The 26,515-nt window shown below is 37.7% G+C and overlaps 3 protein-coding genes across 3 annotated transcripts; 1 reads left to right on the top strand and 2 right to left on the bottom strand.

Moving 5' to 3' along the window:
* Nucleotides 1-3,946: 3,946 nt before the first annotated feature.
* Nucleotides 3,947-10,508, bottom strand: LOC129105976 (zinc finger protein 235-like). Its single transcript, XM_054617264.1, has 3 exons — nucleotides 10,310-10,508; nucleotides 6,933-7,139; nucleotides 3,947-4,716 (listed from the first exon to the last, which is right to left on the bottom strand). The coding sequence occupies exons 1-3, from the start codon at nucleotides 10,506-10,508 to the stop codon at nucleotides 3,947-3,949; spliced, it is 1,176 nt and encodes a 391-aa protein (XP_054473239.1).
* Nucleotides 10,509-15,324: 4,816 nt separating this feature from the next.
* Nucleotides 15,325-20,365, bottom strand: zbtb49 (zinc finger and BTB domain containing 49). Its single transcript, XM_054617549.1, has 9 exons — nucleotides 20,331-20,365; nucleotides 20,129-20,224; nucleotides 19,546-19,749; nucleotides 18,276-19,402; nucleotides 18,112-18,158; nucleotides 17,950-18,023; nucleotides 17,511-17,593; nucleotides 17,134-17,295; nucleotides 15,325-16,673 (listed from the first exon to the last, which is right to left on the bottom strand). Exons 3-9 carry the CDS (start codon nucleotides 19,695-19,697, stop codon nucleotides 15,949-15,951), a joined length of 2,370 nt encoding a protein of 789 aa, XP_054473524.1. The 5' UTR covers nucleotides 19,698-19,749; nucleotides 20,129-20,224; nucleotides 20,331-20,365; the 3' UTR covers nucleotides 15,325-15,948.
* Nucleotides 20,366-20,476: 111 nt separating this feature from the next.
* On the top strand, nucleotides 20,477-24,340 carry lyar (Ly1 antibody reactive homolog (mouse)). Its single transcript, XM_054617550.1, has 8 exons — nucleotides 20,477-20,782; nucleotides 20,898-21,012; nucleotides 21,105-21,212; nucleotides 21,322-21,402; nucleotides 21,924-22,248; nucleotides 22,531-22,587; nucleotides 22,748-22,833; nucleotides 23,575-24,340. The coding sequence occupies exons 1-8, from the start codon at nucleotides 20,661-20,663 to the stop codon at nucleotides 23,710-23,712; spliced, it is 1,032 nt and encodes a 343-aa protein (XP_054473525.1). The 5' UTR covers nucleotides 20,477-20,660; the 3' UTR covers nucleotides 23,713-24,340.
* Nucleotides 24,341-26,515: the final 2,175 nt, after the last annotated feature.

Below are 26,515 nucleotides of genomic sequence, written 5' to 3'. Positions count from 1 at the left end.
GGGGATTGGTCTTCCCAAAGAAGAGTGACGCCTTCATTTTCTGTCATTGGAGGGATTTGTTATTATGGTGGCTGTTAACTCCAATATATTTCAATATTTCCACACTCACATGGATCATCTGATGAGATGCACTGCAATCTTAAAAAGTATATATAGCCTATATATCGTCTCCAGGTGAAATTATTTTTAACTTTCATTTTGAATATTTGTTTAGGTTTTAACGCTTAGCTCGCATTTAAATCAGAAATAATTATTTGAATTGCCATCATTACTTGAAGATTGCTATAGCTGCAGCTAGAGGGCAGCAATGTAAATATATTCACATTATAGGTATTATAAGTACAATACATGTTCTATATTGTCCCAGTAACTCAATCAAACCTGACTAAACAAATGGACAAACCTTCAAGGTGTGCAAATCATGTTTATATTGTAAAAATATTGAGGGTGTAAGTTTAGAATCAAAGGAATAGTTTGACAGTTTGGGAAATACCTCTATTTGCTTTTTTCATGAGAAAATACCTCTCTCCTCTCTGTGCCTTAAGTAGAAGCTTGTCAAGCGAAGGTGCACGGGGATGGATCCAAACACAGACAAAGATGAAGAGGCAGGAGAAACAATGCAATGATTTAATTAAAAAAAACTTTCCACTGGAAACATGACTCATTTTGTGGAGACTTGTATTTTGCAGTCTGTGACAGCCAGGAACAAGCCAGGCTCCATTCATGCATGCTCTCTCTCACACACACACACACACACACACACACACACACACACACACACACACACACACACACACACACACACACACACACACACACACACACACACAAATATATTTAGGTCTGCTGAAGAAATGTATGTCCAACAGTTAGTGTTGAGCTTTCTCGTCGTGTTCTTGACCTTTGACCTTTCATGTCACAAAAGGCCTCATAAATGTCCACAGAATACAAGAACTTCAACACAAAATGCATTTGAGTGTAATTCTGGACTTGATTGTCGGAGTACAGAAAAGCAATATCTCCATAGTAGTCATAATATTCTTACATTTTTGGCATGAACTTTAAACGTTTACCTTTCTTAAGCAGTATGTGTAACCAAATCATTTAAGCAGTGGAACTTGGTTTATTTCATATTTTCCTTTGTCATTGACATAATACGTTTTTTAACACTAAAAACTTAAATTCATTCAGCATATTGCACTGTCCTTGTGATTTATTTTTTTAAGTTTCTGTGTTAGTGGCTTCCCAAAGACGTTAGTAGCTGAAATGCTGCCCCCTGCAGTCGTATAGCCGAATGAGTTATGCTTTTGTTTGGATGGGTACGTGTGTGATGGATAGATTTTTTTAAAGCCAAAAACAGTTGTATTTAGATATAATCAATACCTTTAGTGATATGTAAATGAAATTGAGTGAGTTTTACAGTTACCTCAGAACATTTCAAATGGTACAGATGGAGACCAGATCTACACAAATGGATGGCCAATTTAAAGATTCCGCCTAAAACCCTTACCATTCGACCCCCCACCCCTTTTTTTCAGGGGTAGATAAAAGGCCCGCAGTCTATGCCTAACATAAGTGGTGTTCATCATCTGAAAGATGAAAACCTGAAGAATATTCTGAGATGAAGATCAGCACTCTGTGTCAAGTTATTCGAGTCATGAATCTGAAAAAATAATTAATAAACATAGTAATGAATGAAAATAAATTATGAAATTGTATGAGGGCTTAGAAAATGATGATGCCAATCCCCATGCTCATTTATGCGTCATAAGTTTTCATTTTTTAGGTTGATACCATTTGTTACACAGATTTATTTATTTAACGTTGTAATAAATAAAATAAAAAAATTGTATCATAAATCCCTCCAAAATACCACATTAAGGCACCAAGGCCTTGACGGAAACCATAGAAAAAGAATACAATTGGGCTCATTAAATACCCAAGAGCTTCCATCATACCCAATTCATGCAATTCCAAGACTGTTCAGGGACCCCAGTATGCAGAAATATTCAAATATTCCATTTTTAGAATAGACAAATATAACACTAATAATAAACAGCTCTGCATGTTTCTTGACTCAAACTGCATGAGGTTGAAATAAAGTGGGAGTGAATGTGAAGAGGGAGACCAATTGAACACATTTTCATTCAGATATCTTGAGGGGAGGTTTTGTGATATTTTACTGTAGAAAGTGACTTTCTGGGTCAGCTCCTGGAGATCTCTGCTCCCAGCGTCTTCACATAGGCAGGGCTGGTGCTGTTTGGCAACAACGTCAATGCGGTAGGTTACTTATTAAACTGGGGACACACTAAATCAATTTCTCCGAACTCCACAAAGTCATAACCATTAATTGTTGATGGGTACAGAAATTTAAAATGTATCTGTAATGATTTCATGATTCTGTAAATAAAAATCTAGAAGTCAGATATATTATTTTAAGTTACTACTACAAAGAGTCATTATGTGGTAAGAGAGGGGGAAATTGCTTAATTTATGGCCTGGTTTCAATGTTCAGTCTTGATATGAAAGCTTATCTGTGCAGCTGATGTTTTCTCTCATTTTTGGAATGTGATTCCCCAATTTTTGTAAAGATTTCTACCCTATTGTGTGGTTGTGGGTTATCTGACCAGACGGCACCAATGACAAGCATTAATATGAACTAAATAGAAATAAACACTCTTCTCACTGATGCTCTTTAGCTTATGTAAGTCATATAGAATCATCATATTACATGGAGACCTTCTCCTAACCAGTTAACAGTTCCTCACAGTAACTTTAAGTACAGAAGACACTCTTCAATAAGTCTGATCCAAATTTTCCACACCAGTTTTGTATCTCTTATTGTAATCCTTGTGGTTACTCCTGTACTGCTGCATTACACACAAAAGTGCTACAGAAAAAAAGTTGACAGTGATGCATTTTTCCCATAAATTGTCACACCTGACTCTGTTTTTTTTAGCTTTATATTTTTGTGTTCACATAGCTGTTTTACAACAGGTTCATAATATTACTGAACTTTGGCAAAAGAAAAAAATACAAATTTGTACAATATATATAAATACATTAAAAATACCTCTACACTACAACATAGGTATCACTAGTTGACAGACGATGTACCACAGTTGTATATGTTATTATGGTGTACTTTAATACAATTTACAAAGATTTTTTTTAAAGCAGATTGAATTTAAAGAGATCAGAGGCATCTGTTTAATCTTTTTTAATTATAATTTTTTATGCTGCAGAATTAAATTATGGTGGTTCTTATTAATGATTAACACAGGTTATGAACACAGAGGAAATGGTAGCTAAAGAGCAAAATTCAGCAGGTCTGGAGTTTACAAAGTGGTCCAAGACGCAGTACTCAAGTATGCCGCTGCTCCTCCAGTATTCTGTAGCACAACAATTACATTTTCCCGAAGCCGGAGGCGTGTTCGTGTGTTTCAGGCTGGAATAAATTATTTGTACCATAGGTCAATCTGTCATAGGAGTCACAGAACTCTGTTTATTGATTGGCTGAGGGGTACTCTTTGACTTCACTTCACCACTAAAAGTTAAACTCCCCACAACTTTAGTTTGGACGCACTTCGCAGCAGAATCAAAACACCCGCATCCTTGGAGCGTCCGAGGCAGTTTTCCATAAACATTGCATGGCCGCTCACTGAAGGCCGCACTTCACTGGTGTTTTTTGGGTGGAACGCATGGCAAGAAAGCGAATGAGTGTGTACAACTATCACCTTTTAAAAACAAATTTGCCAATTCGAGTTGGTATATCCTTTAAGCAAAGTATGGCCATTTATGATTGACAACATTCAACATTTGAGAATTTAGAATAATCAAAGCAACGTTATGAGAAAAGTTCTGGTTTTGGTACCAAAACTCACTGACTCTAGCATCAAACATTAAAAAAGAATCTTAGCTCTACTCCTTATTCTGTACTGAAGTTCTAGGCAGGACTTTGACTTGTGGACAGTTTTACTCCGTGAACTTTTCGCATGTGCCTCTTCATCAGCAGCCTTTCAGTGAATAACTCTTCACAGTCCCCACATTTGTATGGCCTCTCCTCCTTATGTTTGGCTAAAACGTGTTTCCTCAGAGTTGAACCCCTGTTGAAAGACTTGCCACAGACGTGACAGCTGAAAGGCTTCTCTCCTGTGTGAGTTCTTATATGTTCTGTCATGTGTCCTTTCAGTTTAAAACACTTGCCACAGAAATGGCAGCTGTAGGGTCTCTCTCCGGTGTGGACTCTCATGTGGTTCTGCAGATTGCTCTGACAGGGTATGTGTTTGCCACATATGTGACAGTCAAAGTTTCCCCTGCCGTCATGTGACTTGCTTTCGTGCGTCTTGAGGTGCCACGTAAGCACGTTTTTTTGGGTGAAAATGTAGTTGCATATGTGGCAGCGATACAAGGTGGTACTGGTCTTATCTTGAGAGTTTTCTGGATCCTCTTCAAGGGTTTGCTTTGGCTCTCTGCTCTCCTCTGCCGCTCTACAGTCTTCTAACTGCTGCACTGTTTTGATGAGCTCTTTCGTCAAGGCATCCCCGTCATCGCTGTCCTCTGCTGAGGGTTGCTCCTCTATCCCGTTGATCCACAGTTCCTCCTTCTTCTCTTCATGCTCCTCTTCAATCTGGGAAGGTCCTGGCTGGTCCTGGCACACACCTGGGCTCCACTCCTGCTGTTTAGGGGCAATCCCCTCCACCGATGTCGGTGCATCTGAAAAAATAGACAGAAACAGAAATGCATTACACTCACAGTAAACATCAAAGTCGTCAGTGCCAAAATAGAGGTCCCATCAATCCACGCCCTTCAGGAATTTTACCTTTGAGATCAGCTGCCTCAGAGCCACATCAACTTCATGAAGGGACAAACCAGTCAAGAGCTGACGACTCAGTGGAGTCTCAAACTAGGAACTACTTTCTTGTGTATGAGTGTTACAGCACAACAATGCCAATTTATGACCATTGCATTTTTAAGGAATTAATTTAAAGTATGTGTATTGAATATGAATGCAATTGTACAGATATTATGTTCGTTAGCTCTTAAACACTGTGTTTGTGTGAGCACTTTGCTCAAATTGAATCATTTCAATTACATCCGAGCGACCTAAAGAAAATATGAATTTGTTCAAACTACTTGCATCTTTCCATTGGCTTTCTATAGTCAATATTCTATATTGATGTATGTTCAATTATTCAATTAAACTTTAATACAGGTAAGTGCAATTTAAACTTTGAAATCTCAATACGCTGGTGCACTGCAGGTGACTTGCTTTTTAACACAAATGATACATTAGCATGTTATCAGCACATTTGAGCTTAGCCCACAAATTGGTAATCACATATGCCAGCCGATAACAAAATTAACACTGTTCTTCCTGGTCAAAACCTGGTGCCTACATTACCCACAATACAAATCTACTGCTCCAAAGTTGGGTCAAGGATTCTGATGTGTTAAGACAAAAGCAGCTAATGTAGCCCAACTTCACACCCCACATTTTTTTAATTTCAAGTTGCTGACTCAAGTGACATCACTTAAGGTAATCTAGCAGACTTCACACAGCTACCTCTGGAGACTCATGAGGCTTTAAAAAAACTAACCCAGCTGTAAACAGACTTTGATGTGTAAAATCTATGGGGTAAACCTTTGGAGTCACTTCGTCCCGTCTCACTAACTTCCCTGATTGAAAGTTTCGACTCTGTTGCCCATCTGATTCCAATCAACATCCCTGATTGGTGTAATCAGAAGTTTCCTCTGTCCCACCTGTGACCACACCCGACTGTGATGTCAATGTACTTAAACACCATAATCACAAACAAACATCTGCTAATATGGAACCTCTTTTGAAGTCATGATTTTAAACCGCCACTGTTATTTAAATATTGCTCACAGACACACAATGAAAATATTGCAGCAGTAATTACATGTACTGTAACTTTATTGGCATTGCACTTCTTAAAACAATACAATACTGGCAACATTTTGCAAGCCAATAGGAACCAATCCACATATAAATTAAGGGCAGAATTTAAGAAAATACAGCTGTCAATAACAAAGAGCACAGTGCGAAAAGCTAGTTTTGTACAATAATCTTAATAGCCATTACGATGTATTTTATTTGCAAATGTAGCTTTATGCACAAAGTCCAGCAGATGTTAAAGTTTTGCTTGGTATATTAAGCGTTTGAGTGTATTTCTTCTGAGCGTGTTACATGTAAGATTTGAAGTGCTAATTTGGGGAAGCATGTCTGCAACTTCAATTAACATACAAGCAGAAAAGATAAACCTATTAAGGAGCCATCACCCACAGATGCCCTCAGACTCACTGTAACTTTGAACAGCAGTAAGCATCGTCATTGCTACAGCAACAGTATTTCATATTGAAAAGACGACATCGTGGACCGTCTTCATGTGCTGTTTGAACCCAACGAGATGAGGAAAGCGTTGGCTGCACTGCATGCACTTGAGTGGCATGTTCTCCCTGTGTTTGATCCTGGCGTGTGTAACCATGGTGGAAGATCTGCTGAAGCTTTTCCCACAGATGTAGCAGGTGAAAGGCCTTTCTCCAGTGTGAGTCCTCATGTTTTTTGACATGACCTTTCACTTTGTATCTTTTCCCACAAATGGGACAGGCAAAGGGATTCTCTCCCTTGTGTGTTCTCTTGTGTCTGTTATTCTACCACAGACATAGCAGGTGAACGCTTGGTTGGTAGGCTTTGGTAAACGTTCTGCTTCATGAACTGCGAGGTGCAATTTTTACTGTATTTTTCTCAAGAAAGGCTGAAAGCAAATATTACATATATATGCTGGAGATAATCCAGGGGAATGTAGTGGTTGGTCATCTGGTGATGGGTTCTCAGATTCAATGTGCTCTCCGACTGTTAGAACTCGAGTCAGGCTGACTGGCATCTCATTTTCTTCATGCTCTCCAACTGTGACAATCTGAGTTGGTGTGTCTGTAACTGTATGCAGGACGTACAGGTGTCTCAACAGACCTGGTCCTAAATTCAGTCAGTTCCTCTTTAATGGGCAGGATGACTGGCTCCTCCTTGGCCTCACTGGGTATACATTCCTTCTGTATCTGCTGCTCCTGAGCACAAACCTCCTGTGTTGATGAGGGCAAATCGATCTGCCTTGAATCTGTAACAGTGGATAGGAAAATGTTTTTGGTAGCAGCTAGCAAAAATCACTTCTCTGATCAAACAAGAACTAGATGTTCGGAAACTTGAACGATCCTCAGCGGCGGCTCTCGTCCTAAGAGCAGCAGAGAAATCAAATGAAAGCTATGGTTTGAAAACAGTGACTATAAACTTTGATTAAAATTAACCTGCACAACAAAACACAATAGATATTCAAAATATCATAAATAGAACAACTGATGTGAGAAACAGAATTGTGTTGATAATGTGACGAAATACAAGTGAGATTGTAGGTTTTGTGTCTGATAGAAACATCCATCAAATAAGCACACAAATTATTCATAGATAGTGAGCATAAGGAGATTAAAAGACCTCATCTCAAATGGTGAAAGCGAATTTATTTTATGAAAGAAATCGAAGAGATCCCTTCACAGGAAGTGGTAACCACATATCAGGGTACCTGAGCAAATGGTTCCTAATTGTGATTGGGTAAAATGGCTCAAAATGTAACAAAATACCAACACTGAACATCAACAATTGGAGGTTTTGAAACTCTCGTCAAGTGTCTGCATTCCGCAAAGACCCACCCTACTCTGCCTCTGATTGGCTAGTCCTTGTTGCCTTTTTCACAGAATTTGTTGAGTTTATTTCTGATGAACACGATTGGTAAAGGTTGGTAGGGTTAATGATTTCAACTCAAATGTGGTCATTTCATAAGGATCAAGCCTTCTTGTATTGTAGTCTCATAAGTAACGACAATGTCCTGATTATGGGAGGTAAATGTGTTTTTTTTGTAATGTTGCTTTACACATTACCTACCTGGATGAAATAAAATTACAGATACACAGTAGATTTAATTTTGATGTGATGCCATATTTAAAGTTATTGTTAGTCTTGATGTTGATTGGCGCACTGATTAACAAGAAACTTTAAAAATGGCACTTCATATAAAAAAGGTCGCTGACCCCTGCTATAGTCTGTACACAATATGGCTGTCCCATTCATGGCCGTTTTCATTCCCCCTTTTATAAAGGTAGAATTTTGCTTCTAATAACACTGTATGAAAATATGTACAATTCAGCACAGCTCATACTCACACATGCTGTGTTCACGTTATGTGGGTCGGATGGTATAAGTGAGAAAGATCTCCATGTTAGCGACTTGCGAGCATTCTTATCATCACAATGCTTGAAGGATGGCAGAGTTGTTGGTGTGAGGATTAAAAGAATGCAGATTACAGTAGTTATGACTCTGATGTTGATGTGAACGCCATTTTTTACAAGTCAGAAATGACTCTGATATAACATGAACCTGGCATAAGCCATGTGTTATTCCAGAGGCTGCTTCCATGCTTTTTGTAGTTTGGGTTCACAAGTGAAATAAATTGTCTAATTTAAGGTCCATTTAAATAACACACAATGGATCTCAGGTGTGATTAAATTTGATTTTGTGCAGCTGTGCTTCACTCCTTCAGGTCAATGACTTAAATTCCTCTCACAATCCAAACATGTTTTTAGTGAGCCACTCCCAATAGAAAATGACTGTGAGATGAGGGGCGTAAGTCAACATTCAGTCTGGCTATGCTATAATAACACCAAATCGATAAAAGGCCACATCTTATAGTGACAAACACGATACTAGAAAAGACATTCAAAATGCAGTTTGCAGTGAGTCACATCACATCAAGACCAAATAATTAATGCTCATCGTTAACAAATATTCACGTCATTTTAAAGCCTTTTTCTGACAATGCATTGAAGCAGCTCCTCCAAGTGCTTTGCATGCAACCTTGGATTTTATGTTAACATGAAAGGTATCATTGTAGGCAGTGGTTTGTTTAATCAAGAAAAACAACCTTTTCTGACTTACATTAAAGATAAATTCAAATCAGTTTTCTCTATAGGAACATTTAGCCTATTACGTTGTTTTTTCGCCTAGTGCAAGATAGAAGTTTTAGTGTTGCTAATGGAGGTAATTTAGGTGTAAGAGGACCATAACATTGGGCCTGTCCCAAGGTGTTTTTTCATTTCAAAATCCATAGATTGCAACATGGCGTGCATTTGAACAAAGCTAAAATAAGCCCTTAATTATACTCAATGAGTCAACTAACATTTTGTGTACATTTTCTAAATCGTCACACGTGTATTTTTATAAATGTGAAAAGGTACCGTTAGTGCTCTGATTCATTTGTGTGAACAGATGCATTCATCCCTCTGCCACCAAACTGTAACTGGGGGAGAGGACAAGTGTCAAATTAAACAGTTGATAACTTAAAATCGGGCACTGTTAGGTTGATCAAATGTATGCCAAAATGATCAGTGCATGCTTCAAATACATATTGTTTAATATATAGTTTCTACAAGTTGTACATGTATCTTGATAATTAAAGTCACCTATAATCATCATACCTTAGTAAGTGAGTGTGTCGTCTGTACATTAACGCAATAGCTTCATTCCTTTGTGTATAATACAATGTGTCTTTTATGAAAGAAGTCTTTAACAACAAAATACTGTGCGTTTTCATATTCATATTGCCGCAGAGTGTTGTTAAGACGATACATATCAACATTGACATGGTGCAGAACTACATTATGTATACAATCATGGTTTAAATAGCTTTATTTTGAAAATTGAGGGGCAATGTTTGCGGTCTTCTTTACAGGTAACGTCAGCTACCATTGAAGCTCTGCTCCCAGCAGACCACATGACACATGACAATAAAAACACTGTGCAATAATAGTTAATATAGTTGTTTTTTTTCTGTCTGTAAATATTATATTTCAGTTATTGTGTTTTTCTACTGTTTTTATTGCTTATTTATAATACTTGTTTTTTATTTTTTTTTTTCATTTTATTTTTATCTTGTCTTTCTTTACTATGTCTCTTGTGTGCACTTTAACTCTATGCTGCTGTAAGCCTGCAGGACTAACTAATAAAGGATTATCTTATCTTATCTTATCTTATCTTATCTTATCTTTATTTACGCTCCCTGTCATTAGCTAGGAAACTGTCACATTAGCTAACATGGTTTGCTAACGTAACGTAGCTGAATGTGGCGAATACAAAGCCTTTAAACTAACTTTACACCTCATATCTGACGTGGTTTGGATGTTAATCAGGCTGTCGGCGGATGAACAGACGGCCAGGTGCAGCGCGGACGGAGAAACGCACCTGCCCGGTGCAGCCTGATCTCTGGTTTGTAGACCAGATCCAACAGCCGCTGCAACCTCTGGTTCTCCAGTTTAGTTTGGTACACCTCCTCCTGGTAGTCTATTATGGTCTTCTCAACGAAGCCGTAGATGTCCACTGCAGCTGCGGTCAATCGTTCCGTTAGAAAGACATTGAACGACTGAAGCGTCGAGTTGGCCATCTTGCAGCTTCTGTTAGCCTGGTGTGTGCTGAGCAGTATGCCAGTGTACAGCCTTAAGAAACGACACGATATGCAACAAGGTGTCACACCGCCATCTACTGGACTGGACTGTGTATAGCTGTAGTATAACAGAAGTCCTAAGACTGTATAACAACAGCGGAACAACATGCTGACCAGCCCCCCATGTGGATATACATGTACATTTTTATTCTGTCTGTGTCTGTGTAGTTGTATAGTATGTGTATTTATTGTCTGTGTAGTTGTATAGTATGTGTATTTATTGTCTGTGTAGTTGTATAGTATGTGTATTTATTGTCTGTGTAGTTGTATAGTATGTGTATTTATTGTCTGTGTAGTTGTATAGTATGTGTATTTATTGTCTGTGTAGTTGTATATGTATATTTATTTATGTGTCTGTGTAGTTGTATAGTATGTGTATTTATTGTCTGTGTAGTTGTATAGTATGTGTATTTATTGTCTGTGTAGTTGTATAGTATGTGTATTTATTGTCTGTGTAGTTGTATAGTATGTGTATTTATTGTCTGTGTAGTTGTATAGTATGTGTATTTATTGTCTGTGTAGTTGTATAGTATGTATATTTATTGTCTGTGTAGTTGTATAGTATGTGTATTTATTGTCTGTGTAGTTGTATAGTATGTGTATTTATTGTCTGTGTAGTTGTATAGTATGTGTATTTATTGTCTGTGTCTGTGTAGTTGTATAGTATGTGTATTTATTGTCTGTGTAGTTGTATAGTATGTGTATTTATTGTCTGTGTAGTTGTATAGTATGTGTATTTATTGTCTGTGTAGTTGTATAGTATGTGTATTTATTGTCTGTGTAGTTGTATAGTATGTGTATTTATTGTCTGTGTAGTTGTATAGTATGTGTATTTATTGTCTGTGTAGTTGTATAGTATAGTATGTGTATTTATTGTCTGTGTAGCTGTATAGTATGTGTATTTATTGTCTGTGTAGTTGTATAGTTTGTGTATTTATTGTCTGTGTAGTTGTATAGTATGTGTATTTATTGTCTGTGTAGTTGTATAGTATGTGTATTTATTGTCTGTGTAGTTGTATAGTATGTGTATTTATTGTCTGTGTAGTTGTATAGTATGTGTATTTATTGTCTGTGTAGTTGTATAGTATGTGTATTTATTGTCTGTGTAGTTGTATAGTATGTGTATTTATTGTCTGTGTAGTTGTATAGTATGTGTATTTATTGTCTGTGTAGTTGTATAGTATGTGTATTTATTGTCTGTGTAGTTGTATAGTATGTGTATTTATTGTCTGTGTAGTTGTATAGTATGTGTATTTATTGTCTGTGTAGCTGTATAGTATGTGTATTTATTGTCTGTGTAGTTGTATAGTATGTGTATTTATTGTCTGTGTAGTTGTATAGTATGTGTATTTATTGTCTGTGTAGTTGTATAGTATGTGTATTTATTGTCTGTGTCTGTGTAGTTGTATAGTATGTGTATTTATTGTCTGTGTAGTTGTATAGTATGTGTATTTATTGTCTGTGTTTGTGTAGTTGTATAGTATGTGTATTTATTGTCTGTGTCTGTGTATTGTATAGTATGTGTATTTATTGTCTGTGTAAAACCAGTTGTATAGTATGTGTATTTATTGTCTGTGTAGTTGTATAGTATGTGTATTTATTGTCTGTGTAGTTGTATAGTATAGTATGTGTATTTATTGTCTGTGTCTGTGTAGTTGTATAGTATGTGTATTTATTGTCTGTGTAGTTGTATAGTATGTGTATTTATTGTCTGTGTAGCTGTATAGTATGTGTATTTATTGTCTGTGTAGTTGTATAGTATTACCATTTATTGTCTGTGTAGTTGTATAGTATGTGTATTTATTGTCTGTGTAGTGTATAGTATAGTATGTGTATTTATTGTCTGTGTATTGTATAGTATGTGAGTCATTTATTTGTGCACCACTGATTCTAGTTGTATAGTATGTGTATTTATTGTCTGTCTGTGTAGTTGAGCTGCTGCAACACTTGAATTTCCCCCATGGGGATCAATAAAGGAATATAATACTGCATTGTCATATTCACACATTTTATAATCAATCATCACCACATAACATTTCACCCGACATCTCTTGTTGATGCAGGACACAGTTATCCTTGCTGTTATAAATAGTTGTTAACTTGTTGTTAAGCCTGCAAAGGAATGTTATGGTATACCAGCCTAAACTTTATTTAGGTTTTATTGACGTTCTTTATTATTCATTTTCCATAACCAACCCCATGAGTTACCTTTTAAGTACATTTAAAAACAAAATAAATAAAACCAGAGGCAAAATATAAAATGAACAGTTTTGTTAGTCAAAAAGAGAGTGGCCTGTTCACACAGAGGAGCCAATGTGAGAAATATTGAAAATATTACAGCTTCTGCAGAAGTGTACCACAGGTACAGTGATAAGGGATCTGAGAAAACCTACACTTTTCCAAACCAAAATCTGTAACCTCAGTGTCTTAGATTTTCTACTGATAAAATGTAATGTAGCAACATTGAAAATATCCAGATGTGATGTCACAAATACAGCCATCAATGAGATGGATACAGGAGTACATGACCAATAACTGATTTTTCTACTTACATGAACGTAACCTCACAATGGTATTTCAGGTCTTATTGCCGTGGACTTGCATTTGTCTGATCACGTCCTTCTTATATGCAAACAGTCTGGAGCAGATGCTGCAGCGACGTGCGTCTCTCCTGTGTGTGTTCTTATGTGATATACTGTGTTGCTCCTCTGCCTGAATCCTTTCCGTCAGACATTACATGCGTTATTTTTGCATGTTATTTATCATGCATCATTTATGAAGTCCTGTGGTGGAAATATTCTTCACATAGATTACTGCAAAGATGTCTCAGATTTGTCTGTTTTTTTGGATATTCAAGCTGGGATCACTGTGATCATCTCCACCCCCACTTTCCGAAGAGAGGGGCTACAAGAAATCTGATCCTCCACAGCTATCTTCTTCCTACTCTGTTTATATCCACTCAGTTGAAATGCCAAGAAGAAGATCTCCCTCTCCACTCGCCACAGTTTGGGACAGACAGCATGATGACTTAGTGCTCTGTTCATACTTTAAACAAGGCACAGCATCACCTTCTAACAGGTCCTGCAGTTCCCCTTCATCCGGGCAGGGCCAGTGTTCCTGGGCTCTGGAAATCCTGGTCCCAACGTTTCCTTCCCCAACACCTGACAGTATTTAGTGTGTGATGACTGTGAGACTGGGGGTGCAGTGTGGAACGAGTATGAACTACAATGTAACACTACTACATTTGCTATACCGCATGTTGATAAATAATTCACGTTACTAGGGTTATTGTCCAAATAACCAAGAAACACAAAAGAAAGACCATTCACTTCAGATTTATCGACTAGAAGATGACACAGAAACATCACCAATTGATGCTACTTCTACTCTTGAAAGCAAATATTGTAGTATTTTCCCATTACATTTATTTGACAACAGTAGATACCAGTAGTGGCAGAAGGAGCCTTATATACACTTTTCGTACAAAAACGAAGTTGTCATACATATGCTATAATTAATACATTAATATAATATTATTGCTGTAATTCATACGAATTACATTATCACATTTTCATAGGTAAACTTATTTCTTGGAGGAGAAAAATCTTGTCGTTTGCACTTAGATTATGAAGAAAAGAAAAAGGTCTCGTGAACGTTTGTATAAATATTTATAAAACTTCTTTCATATATTCAAGTGTTTGAATCTGTTTTACATTGTATTGTGTTTCATATCTTTAATTCCTCCTTAGTTTGTAGGTAAGTTAAAAGTGTTCAATTATATAGTATGTTGATACGTTTCACATGATAATTCCTTTTTAGTTTTTAGATAAGTTAAAAGTGTTTGATTTTTTTGTATGTTTGTAAGTGTTAGATAAGTAGATAAGACCTTCCACACTTTCTTTGTAAAACATACTTATCTTAAGAAAAATCTCATGGTAAGTATTTACATTTTACTTCCCAGCAAACACAAAATGTGTTTCTTTTAACAATGCGTTCAATAATCTAGAATATTCAAAATATTTATGTATCAAGTATTTTAGTATTTAAAATATTTATTTTATTAAATCTGTGGAGGCCAAGTTGTATTGACCACATGACAGTTGAAAGGGACTTTAGGAGGCTCTACTGACAATATTCTATTACACCTGTTTTTTTTTTAAGCCTTTTCTTTTATGCTTATTCCACAATGTTGTATCAAGTGGATTCTTAAATTGATCATATCAGTATATTAACTGAATTAGTTAAAACAAGTATAAGATGTTACGTGATAGTATGTTACACTGACTTCAGCTACTAGAGGTCAGAAGTGCACAATTTTATAGGGATGATATCATTTAGGAATCTCACATCCTGCACTTACTTGAGCAACATATTCAAGCCAAGCTTCAAACCCCACATCAGGATTTCCTTTCCCAGATGTGTGTCCAAAAAAAATGAATATTAGATAATAAATAAAAAAGATAAAATAAAAATGTTTTGAGTGATAAGCTTTCAAATAGTAGTTTCCACCATTTCCATAATTTCCTCCATATGAGATAGTTAATGTGTCCCACTTTGTATTGCATGTGTAACAGATATATGGATGGGGAGCATTGTTTCTCCTCATATATCAGCATAACAAGGATGAGTAATTGATTTTGGTTTGATTTCAAAGAAATGTCAAAAGTTAAGCTGTTTTGTTTACTGAGGTATTACTGCTGAGGTCTGAAACATTAACAAGGTAACTGTTACCATTAAATATAATGTACATCTTTTATTCACATATGAATATCATACAGCCACATATGACACGGATAGTTGAAAATAGATATGCATTTTAAAATGTTAAAGTGCACTGCAGCATATACAAAGTGAAAGAGTGTAATTAACACTTGGATTAGCTGAGACGCATCCTGCGATGTTTACAGTTGAAACCTTAAGTGATAAATCCCAACTGAGTTCCAGTAGGTCAAATACTGCTGCTGTGCTGCATCTCTATATTTACACTTGGTGACATCTGATGGAGCACACCTGCTGTGACATCACTGACTGGGGCCAGAAAAGCAACAGCATTGGAAGTTTGTGCAAAGCAATTATCGAGATTTTCTGAGATTCAGGTTTCTTTCATTTAAGAAAAACTAGGAAGCTCTTACTTTGGTTTGGATTCATGGTGAAAACTCTGAACACGTAAATAAAACGTTTCTAGTTATGAATAAATCATAGTTCTATTTTTTTGTTTTACCATAGGAGACATAGAAGCTACCGTTTGTGTGTTACAGGTCAGTTTAACCAAACAAGAGCCAGGTAATAACAATCAAAACTAATTAAATATCAGTGACAAGTGCAAAACATCTGAACTGGCTATGCTGTGCTTATCTGATATCTCATAAGATGCAACATTTTACTGCTCCATGTCATTCTCATTCTGCAGCGTTTTCATTGCCAGGCCCCAGAGAGTTACACTGGAGATAAACTGGCCTTCAGTGGACCTGTAGGAGCCACTATTGGGCCTGCTGGAAGAAGTGAGGGAACTGCAGTGATTGTCTGTGGGAGGGAGGTAGGGCCTCCCCACTACACCTCTGCCCATCTCCACCGACATGTTCCCATTCTCCACATACGGACCATACACAACTTCCTGAGACGGGTGGGGTTTGGCAAGCTTCATGTGGTCTGTTGCTGTACCTCTCTCCTGGTGGTTGGAGGAGAGGAGGTGATGGGGTACCAGGGAGCGCAGCTCTGGAAGGGGGGTGGGGGTAGAAGGTGGGCTGAGGTGCATGCTGGGAGGTGGAGTCTCTATATGTGGTGGAGAAGTAGTAGTCGGTGAAGGTTTCTCTAACCCTGCATGGGGCATCATGTTGGGGAAATGCTGCTCACTGGTTGCGGCAGGAGGTTTACTGTGGCTGACAGGTTTGGGGAACGTGGCCACTCCATCTGAACTACAAGGTGGGTCAGAGTTGTCTGTAACGGGTCTGTCGGCTGGAGCCCCCTTGCAGTGCATGTTGCGGTGTCTCCTCAACATGGCAGAGCGGGTAAAGCTCTTTCCACAGGCATTGCAGATGTAGGGCTTCTCACCAGTGTGTGACCTAATGTGACGCTGCAGGTCCCCTGAGCCAATGAAGCATTTCCCTAAAATAATGAAGAACACATATGGAGTCTAAAACACTGTGCAGACATTAGATAGTCTATACTGAATTTAAAAATTAACACTCTGATTAACCTATACTGGGTTTGTTCACAACACGACTCAAGCATTTCATGTCTTTTGAAAAATGGCCATTATAATTTAGTAAAGCACTAGGTGATGTCATCAAAATGCTTGTCTTGTGTCCAACCAATAGCCCAGAACCCAAAGAAATGCAGTTTACAGTCTCATGAGAAAAAAAGGAGCAGAGCATTTAGAAACTGAGAAGGAACCATTAAATGTTTATTTGCGTATAAAATAAATAATAAAATATCAAAATAGTTGCAGATTTATCTTCAATTAACTGACTAATTGCTTAAGCCCTAGAATAGTGTTTTACACAACTATGTCTACAATCTAAACAATGTGAATAATACTTTGAACAAGATCAACACTGTTTCTTACCACATGTGGCACAGCTGTGTGGTTTTTCCCCAGCGTGACGGGCCTTGTGCTTCAGAAGCTTTCTGTGCGTGTTGAAGGATTTTCCGCACTGGTCACATGTGAATGTCTTGTCTGTGGTGTGAGTCCTCTTGTGCTCCTTGAGATTGCTCAAGTTGTTAAATCCTGAGATACAAGTCAAGCACAGAGAAATAAAAAATCACTAGTCTACACAAAATATGTCACAATTTTCCAACTGGGTCTGTGAACTAAGCAGCTCACAATACTATCATTACTTTATAAAATTTCTACTTAAAAATGAGGACATTAGGTTAGAACTACATATAGATGGATAAAGGAAATAATTAAGATAATTGCTTGAGTTTAGAGCAGTCATCTACCTCGACCACATATATCACACAGATGTGGCTTCTCTCCTGTGTGGACCACTTTGTGACGATGGACATCCCCTGATGCAGTAAAGCTGGAAAACACAGATGAATATTACATTTATAGACAACTTCAGAGACTATTATATATTATAATATAGGGCAAAATACAATATTGCTGGGGGCCTTAACTTTAATCTATTCTATTTGGTTAATTAATCCAGTATAGCCACAAATTCTTCATTTTATTAGTTATTGCATAAACATTATAGGTATACCTGAAATCATGTCAAGCCTTTGGAAACTAGTCGTAAGTTAGTAGTAACTTGCAATAAGTAAAAAAACATAAACATACAATAATCAGCTAACTGACAAAAAATACGTCCTATGGGGGGTAGGTGAATGACCAATAATATAAATGAGGAAATTGCACAGATGGAAGGTTTCATACCTTTTACCACATAACTCACAGATGTACGGTTTCTCTCCAGAATGTCGCCGCAAATGTGTCTGTAAATTGCCAGCCTGCGAAACAAAACTAGTTAGATATCTCAATAGAATTTTCCCATCTAAGAATAGCTGTGGCAAATCAGAATAACACACCAGACAATACCTGTGAGAAGTATCTCCCACAAATATTACACTGAAAGGGCTTCTCACCTGCAATAAAAAAAAAATGGTTTACTTATGAAAATATTACAACTGAATTACAATTATTATGGAAACATGTCATTGTATACCATGTGTGATTGTAAGGCCATTTTAAACAGTAAATACCGGTATGTGAGCGCTTGTGAAGCTCCAGATTGCTCGGGTGTTTGAAGATCTTCCCACACACCTCGCAACAATACTGCTTGTTTCCTATCTGCTGCGGTGGCTCAGGCACAGTTTTCAGATTTTGCTCTTCTTCGTTTGTAGGTGGAGGACTGGGAAGCTGCACATCTGTTGCCGTCTCTGTAACCTGCTCCCTGTCTGAGTTAAGGCCCTCAATAGGAGCTTCTGAAGCTTCAGTCTGGATCACAGACTCTTCTTGGTGACTCTCTTTGGGACAGCTGAGGACAGGCTCACTCACTGATTCAGCAAACAACTCCTCCAATGCCTTCTGAGATCGGAGGTAGTTGTATTTCTTCAGGTACACAGCCTTCTTTGGGCGCACTGGTTTGTTGAGCATGGAGTCTGCTGAGTTAGCATTGGGGGTGTTTAAATTATCTGAGGGTGTTAAAGAAAAGACAGGGTTCTTTTCGACTGCCACCGATGTGCAAGGAGGATTGGTCTGAACTGTGTTTCCTGAGCATATGGGAGTGTTGCTGCCTTCCTGGATGACCCCGAGCTGACACTGCTTCTCTTCTACCAGCACCAAAGGGCACGGGGCTTGATTTAAGGCTGCACTACTAGTCTCGAGTGCACTTTGTTTGAAGTACTGCTTACTATAGAAGTTACGGAGTTTGTAGCCATGGACAAGCTGTTTTTCTACAGGTGCCTGAGTGCTGCTAGCTGTGTCACAGTTCGAGCTGCTATTAGGCACAGAAACAGGTAGCCGTTTGGTGTGGTCCACATCACTGCTGAAGCTAGGCCTCTGGGTTTCAGAGGGACAGTGGAGGTCAACCTCATGAGGAAGACTGCTCCCCAAGAGGCAGTCATGCTCAGAGGTCAGCATGCCCGGAAGAGAAAATGACGAGATTTCCACAGGTGGAGGACAAGGCTTGAGGAAAGCATTACACAAGCTCTGAACATTTGGAACCTGCAAACACTGAGCAATGTCCAGGAGTGCTTGCACATTATCTTGGTTGATGTCAAGATGGGAGGTGTACATGTAGTCCAATATTTGGCCGATGCCACTGACATCCTGGATGACCAAGTTGAACACCTCATTCTTCTGACTGGGGGAATTTTGGAATAATGACCTGGAAAGACCAAAGCAGTACGTTTAGCGTTATGTTACTCTAGAACAGCAGAGCATGATTACTTAGCTAAGTGATAAGGATGGAAATATGCCACAGATTCACTGACATGACACTCAATCATAAACATTATTACATAAAAGCACCTGAAATAGGAGCTGAAAGCAGCCAGGACATTTTTGTGGGCTTTGAAGCAGACACTATTGACCACCAGCATGCAGTCACAGAGCAGACCCTGAATCCGCTGCTCCTGGAGCTGCTGCAGGAGGTAGGAGCTGTGGCTGGACAGGGTGTCCATGGTCAATCAGCTGCTGAACCGCCCAGCTCCAACTTCTCCATCCAAAAACTTTCTAAGGGACACATCATGACAAAAACAACAAAACTCTTATTAAAGGAAATATTATGTATTTATCTATCTGGTTATCTTGTTCTAATTGTGATGCAATCGAGGCTTTTTTTTATTATTTTTCAAATGGTATTATTATTCATAAAGATTATCCAACAACCGCGCAGACTCCAGTGTGTCTGTCCTACGAGACCACCCATGCAAAAATTGGGACGAAAACGGCTAACAAGCTAACTGCAATGCTATGCTAACCAACCACGACGATGAGTATGGCGACCAGGTGAAGCACCAGATCCCTAGAGAGTGACATTTTCAAACAATAATTGAAGTCATAGATGTCATTAGCTCAGTTAAGTTTGCCATAAACATAAATCCAAACCTACATCTGAGAAGTCCACCTTTTATGTGGATGATAGGTCACTTTATCCAGCGTGAAAACGTCACCTCACTTCCTGGTACAACCCTGTATTTCGCGCCGCCTAAAAAATTAAGCAGATAACATAAAGGATTATATTCGGATTTGCAATCCATGGTGTAATATACTGAACGTGTCAAATTGTTTTAACAAGCTCATGAACCAGCTACCATATATCTTGAGTAGAGAAAATAAAAGCATTGTGCAATATTAATTTAACGCAGGTCGGAACATATCTCAACTTTGCATGTCACACGGAAGACAATTAATGTGGCACACGGTGTGATCACGTGTGTTTTGAAAAGTTTTCACGAATGGAACAGAGCAGGCGGTTTGTCGCATTCAAATCTCGGCTCTATAAGCTTTGATAAACGTCCGTTTCTCGCCTCTACCTTTCTTTGGCTGACATTAGCTGGCACGTCAGTAATATATGTGTTAGCAGATTTGATTTGAGTCCAAAAATTACCAATACGGCGTAGTCAAACACACGTGTAGTGAAAATGGTGTTCTTCACCTGCAACGCCTGTGGGGAATCCCTGAAAAAAGCTCAGGTTGAAAAACACGTGAACATGTGCCGGGGATGCCAGGTCCTGTCCTGCATCGATTGTGGAAAAGATTTCTGGTAATGTCCCGAGTGTTAACTGTCGTCTCATTTTACTAAACGCTAACGTTTCTATTAAAACAATTACACCCATATATCAGTGTGTGCAATGGTGTTTCTCTACATTGTTTAACAGGGGTGACGACTACAAGAACCATCTTAAATGCATCAGTGAAGACCAAAAGTATGGAGGCAAAGGCTACGAGGGTAAGGCGAACAAAGGAGATGTGAAACAGCAGCAGTGGATCCAGGTAAAATGGAGAGAAATGATATCCATCACTGTTTACTGTCTGTATGTATGTGTGTGTGTTTTGCTTCTGACTTGATGAATCCTCTCCTGAAGAGAGTCCATGACGCCATGAACAATCCTGGAGTCAGTGCAAAGCTAAAGGGTGTGCTCCAACAAGTCAGTTCATATGATAACGTCCCAAGAAAGAAGGCTAAGTTTCAGGTTGGTATTACTTACTAATTATTGTGTTTTATTAACCACACTGTGTGATGAACCTTTGGCTTGTCTGCATTAACTAATCATCAATATCCATTTTGGGTCTTTTCCTCAGAACTGGATGAGAAACAGTCTTAAAATAGCTAACACCAGTCTTCATGATGAAGTGTGGGACATCCTCAGTGCAGCTGACAATGTAAGTAACTTTGCCTAAAGGTTACTTTTATTGTTGTTTGTTTGTTTCCTTGTGCAAATTGTCACTGTCTGTCATCATACCTCAAAGTAAAAGACTAGTTTTAGTTTGTTTAGTTCAAATTGCAAGTGATAAAATAGAATAGTTAGAGTTTTCCAGTGGCCCTGAAGTAAATCAGAAGTATGCTTTAGGGATTTATTTTATCCTACATAGATGATATAACATCTAGGTTATCATTTATGTGAATTACCTTCTACTATCAGGTTGTAAAAATAATATACTTGTTTTAACATTATTAAATGTTTTTCTATTTTTAAATAATGTTCTATATTATTGCACTGTGTTTACTGTTTAAGTTTACACACAAATCAATCTCCTAGCCAAATTCCTGGTATGCGTAATGTACTTGGCAATAAACTGATTCTGATTCTGTTTCTGGTATTAAATTGTGTGAAGGAGAGAAAAAGTAAGTTCCCAGTATCTTCAATATCCCTACTGACTTTCTTTACTATATAATCTGACAGTCTCCTGAGACCCCCAAGGAGACTAAAGAAGCCAAACAGACAGTGGCTGAGGTCAAAGCGGATACTAATGGAAATGAAAAGCAGAATGGCCATCAAGATGGTGAGGAGGAGAAGAAGAAGAAACTGAACAAACGTGAGCGCAAAGAAGCCCGTCAGCAGAAGAATGGGAAGGCTGTGAAAGGTGCTGATAAGACGGTTGCACAGGAGCCAGAAGAAGGCAAAAAGAAAAAAAAGGACAGAAAGAGGAAGCACAGCTCTGAAGAAGACGGAGATGAAGAGCAGAATGGTGCTGCTGATGAGACATCCAGCAAGAAGTCAAAGACAGGTAAGGTTTTTTTATAAAGAGATGCTGTTGTTCTTACAGTATTATATGATCAGTTTTATTTCAGTATCTTTTTTATATCTTTGAATGAATCCTGATACATTACTGATATATAAGAATGTTTGTTTAATTAGAGTGTGCTCATGTGTTTGAAAGTATGCTTTTAATAATTATAGTCTATTTACATGTTTTGGTCGCAACCAATATTTTTTTATTTAAGTATGTTATGAAGTATGTTAGCCTTAGCTAACTATATAACAGTTCTATCTTCTTTCTATCTTTCAGTGGACGAAGAAGCTGCTGACACTTCAGAGGAAACTGAGGATCAAGAAGTTCCCAAAGGTGATGTGGCTAACGACATGACTTGGTGGACATTTTTCAGAAAATATATGATGATGTAAAATACAAAAGCCACCAGGGGTCAGTGTTGCTTCTTTTGTTAAACCCCCCCCTCCTCCCCTCCCTACTTGCAGCTTACATGGGTCTCTGATTTAACTTACAGGCAAATTCAACTGGAAGGGAAATATCAAGGCAGTACTGAGAGAATCAGATGACCAGGAACTGCCAGTTAAGAAACTTAGGAAGAAGGTGAGTCATGGAGTGTTTTAATTGCTCTGTGGACATGAGTCTGTAGTTCTTTGTTTGTAATACATTTGACTTCTAATCCCAGCAGCAAGTATAACTCTGGAAACCTCTTATAGTAGTCCCATCTTTGCAGTACACTTGGATCACTATAGGCAGATGATTATTATTACCATTGTTTTCTTTCTCATGCACATTATCCTCTAATTAACATTTGTCTGTTTATTATACTGATAAAAATAATTGAAACCAACAGCTTCGCTATTTACTGAATTTTATTGGCTGTTTAAAAATACAGTATAGCTATTAACTTTTCAAATTACTATACAAATAAAATTACTGTACTGTGTGTAATTGTGTATAGTGTATTTGAAATATAGCATACTGTAGTTCAAATTTTGATTAAGCTATAGCCTTAAAACAGTAATTTGCTGTTGACAAATACAACGTCAGTTGTATAAATAGGCTTCTAGCCGCAGCTTGGTGCTGGTTTCAGTGCATTTCTATATTTTTAATAGGCCTGAAATGAAAATGTCGGTTATCAATGCCGACCTGGTAGCAGAGTTTGAAAACAAAAGTATTCATAACACATGGAATTATGGGAGTTACATTAGGAAAATGGAATGATGTGGTTTAAAACATTTTGATCACTGTAACCCTGATCACTAAGCGATTTCCACTAAATTTGAAAATAAGATAAGTCATTGGTTAAATAAGCTGTTAAGATATTTTTTTTCTCTTTTACAGATTTTGGCAGCGTACTACTCTTTCACTGGTGATCGGAATTTTAAAAAGGAGGAGGATGTGCTTGCACTTTTCAACAAGAAGATCAACAACAATCCCAAATTTAGAGTCTTGAAAGACAGAGTTAGACTTGTAAAGTAGACATGTTTATCTCACCCTTCCGGCATGAAATGTATGTTGTTCCTTGACTTTTAAAATTTAAAAGCCATTGTTGTCTGCCATCCTCCCTTGGATGTTTTTGTACAGATGACCTAATCTCGAAGATTAAATAATTTTATAACTGAATTCCCTTTCCTGTTCCCGTTCAGTAGTTTTACTGATGGCAGCTGCATGGTCAGCTCGAGGAAGACTTTTACAAATCACCTTACAGCGTGTTGTTTTATGTATGAAATGACAATTGTGATATACGGCTGCTCTGTTCCACATTCCAAGCCCACGGTAAGGCTGGGAAATGGCATTTTATCTGTGGGATTGGATGTTGGAGTGGGGGAAGGGAAATAGGAGAGGTGCACCTGAGGTGAATTTGACTCTCACACGGGACGAAGCTAATGCACATTCCTCGGCACCCCGAACGGGGTTCACTTGGCCAGGTACACAGAAGCTCCATAGAAGCAAGACGCTTGGTGTCAGCCTCAGGTGAAGTTTTAATGCTGTCTGATTTTCCACTGCTAGAATGAGCAGACCCTTTTACCCTGTATACACACACACACACACACACACACACACACACACACACACACACACACACACACACACACACACACACACACACACACACACACACAGAGAAGAGGAAATCTGCCCAGCTTTATGAAGCTCTGCTAATCCCAGCAGGTTTAACACTGATGCTCATTCATCACACTGCTTACTCGTAATTGTATATTGCATACTTTGGGCATTAGTCAAGCTGTTACTCAAGTTTGCTAGTATTAAAATTGTGTTTTGTAGTCCACAGTGTGACTCAATATTGCCTTATGCATTTGGTTTAATCCAGACCCCACAGGATACTCCAGAACAACTGAAACTAAGCCTGTCTTTGCTGTTGCAAAACGGAACTGAGATGGACATTTTATTTGTGCCATTTGATATTGCAGGATTAAGTGTGTTGCCATGTGTTTTTATCGGGCAGTTCCATCACTGAACTTTGGTCGTAATCGCAGTCATATCTATCTGAACAATGTCATTTTCATTTTTCTTTTTGGTATTGAATTGAGAACGCAGGAAGAAATAACATATTTTCTCTTAAAGATGAAATGTTGAAGTAATTAAGTAATAAAACTCTTTCAATAGTCAGTTTATGATCTTTCTCTGCTTGTGCTATGTTAAAGAGCTTATATTTAATTATTTAATTGTCAAGTAACTTGTGTTAAAACACATCCTTAAAACAGTACTTAGTCGGGGATGGCCAGTAGCTTATGTTGGATTCTAAGACTCTTCTCTACTTGTGTCATGGTTGCATTTTGTTTAAGCATTCATGTAGTTTTCATGTAATTCTCACTTTTGGTGAATGTTTAGCAAACGTTGGTCTCATTTAATTGTTTCACAGAAAGCACTGTACAGCGGTAAGTACATGTGCTATCGTAAGGACATGGTAAACATAGCCAGGTATTTATTTTTTTATTAAATTCCAGCGTAAGAACCAAATTAGGTAACAGTCTTATCTGGTGCATCTGCACAGGAATAACAAAAGCGGATGGGTCCAAAGGAGCACATGACCCTGTCCCCTTTACCTATTTAATGAGCAAAACTCACATGTTTTCCCAAAAGGTGGCTACATGCGATAGAGGTATATTAACCCCATTAATATAAGCAAGGTTTAATATTACTTGCAGTATAACGCAATACTATCCAACAGCAATTTACAGTTGCCAAGAAAATAATCAATGATTCAAGATCACCCCAGGATTTTTACTAAAATGCATTAGTTTAAGATGTACCTAATAATCTGGCATCAGAATGTAGATTGTGAATGATCACTATAAAAAGTGGTAGCAGCAAGTATTATTCACTTTTCTTCACTGCATGTGCTGAGGCTGTGTCAGGTTGAAATTGAGAGTGAAATTGGACAAAGGTATCAGTAGTGTCAGATTCTTGCCTGTGCTATGTAAAAGTATACATTCAAGATAAAAGGAAAAACACAGCCAGCTACTTTGTATTTTGCAAAGTTTTTGTTGGGATGGGAACAAATGTGCTCTGTTAGGCTTTTTCATTCAAATATCCTCAGTTACCCCTTTCAGGGTTCTCCGCTTTGTTTGATGCTGTTGGTGTCAAGATGGCCTTTATGGAAAATGTTCTTCAAACACATTGTGATTCTTTATTCAAGTGATTGACTGTAATGGGCTTAAGATAATGAATTAATATTTCCCTCTTGCAAAAGTTAGATATAGCAATTATTCACAGTGTGCATACTGTAAATGTAGAGATTACAGTCTTTGGATCACAAGTCCTATATTGTTGGTTCCATAGAGTTTGCTATTGAATAACCAGCTGCTCTGAGCCAAGTTTTGTATTTAAACATGGAAATGGGGGGAAAACTAAACATTGTTTTTTGGGGTTTTTTTAAACAAAAGGGACCTTGTGGACATTGTCAAGTTAAATTTATTAATTTGCACAGGCGACAAAGATCAGAAAATGGAATAAATTATATAATACACTAAAGGATTAAATAAAAATAAAGGGTGGAAATTTGCAATGTCCTAAAATGCACTCAAATCTAAAACTTTTTGAAGACCTCCCCATGTACTAGGGTTACTTTAAAAAAAAAAAAAAAAAAAAAAAAAAAAAGATATACTTATTATACATTTCTAATGAATTACATTACTGTTTGTTTGTTTAACTAATACGTATTAATCGGTTTTCTTTAGCTGTGCCTTGCAGTTTGTTAAACCCTGTCATTCCTCATCCAAAGAACTACAGCTGTTCAGCTACGTCATATAAAAGCGAC

Source organism: Anoplopoma fimbria, chromosome 17, assembly GCF_027596085.1.
Source record: "Anoplopoma fimbria isolate UVic2021 breed Golden Eagle Sablefish chromosome 17, Afim_UVic_2022, whole genome shotgun sequence".
Classification (NCBI taxonomy): domain Eukaryota; kingdom Metazoa; phylum Chordata; class Actinopteri; order Perciformes; family Anoplopomatidae; genus Anoplopoma; species Anoplopoma fimbria.
This window is presented reverse-complemented; position numbering and strand designations above follow the sequence as displayed.

Excerpts from the sequence above, each read along its gene's own strand:
- zbtb49 (XM_054617549.1), bottom strand. The coding sequence starts at position 19,697 with ATGGACACCCTGTCCAGCCACAGCTCCTACCTCCTGCAGCAGCTCCAG. Across the intron at positions 17,594-17,949 it reads TGTGAGTTATGTGGTAAAAG|CTTTACTGCATCAGGGGATG; the intron begins GTATGAAACCTT and ends TGTGTTTTCCAG. Across the intron at positions 17,296-17,510 it reads GTGTGATATATGTGGTCGAG|GATTTAACAACTTGAGCAAT; the intron begins GTAGATGACTGC and ends CTTGTATCTCAG.
- lyar (XM_054617550.1), top strand. The coding sequence starts at position 20,661 with ATGGTGTTCTTCACCTGCAACGCCTGTGGGGAATCCCTGAAAAAAGCT. Across the intron at positions 21,403-21,923 it reads TCCTCAGTGCAGCTGACAAT|TCTCCTGAGACCCCCAAGGA; the intron begins GTAAGTAACTTT and ends ATAATCTGACAG. Across the intron at positions 22,588-22,747 it reads GGATCAAGAAGTTCCCAAAG|GCAAATTCAACTGGAAGGGA; the intron begins GTGATGTGGCTA and ends TTTAACTTACAG.
- LOC129105976 (XM_054617264.1), bottom strand. The coding sequence starts at position 10,508 with ATGGCCAACTCGACGCTTCAGTCGTTCAATGTCTTTCTAACGGAACGA. Across the intron at positions 7,140-10,309 it reads GATCAGGCTGCACCGGGCAG|ATTCAAGGCAGATCGATTTG; the intron begins GTGCGTTTCTCC and ends CCACTGTTACAG. Across the intron at positions 4,717-6,932 it reads CACCAACTCAGATTGTCACA|ATGCACCGACATCGGTGGAG; the intron begins GTTGGAGAGCAT and ends CTATTTTTTCAG.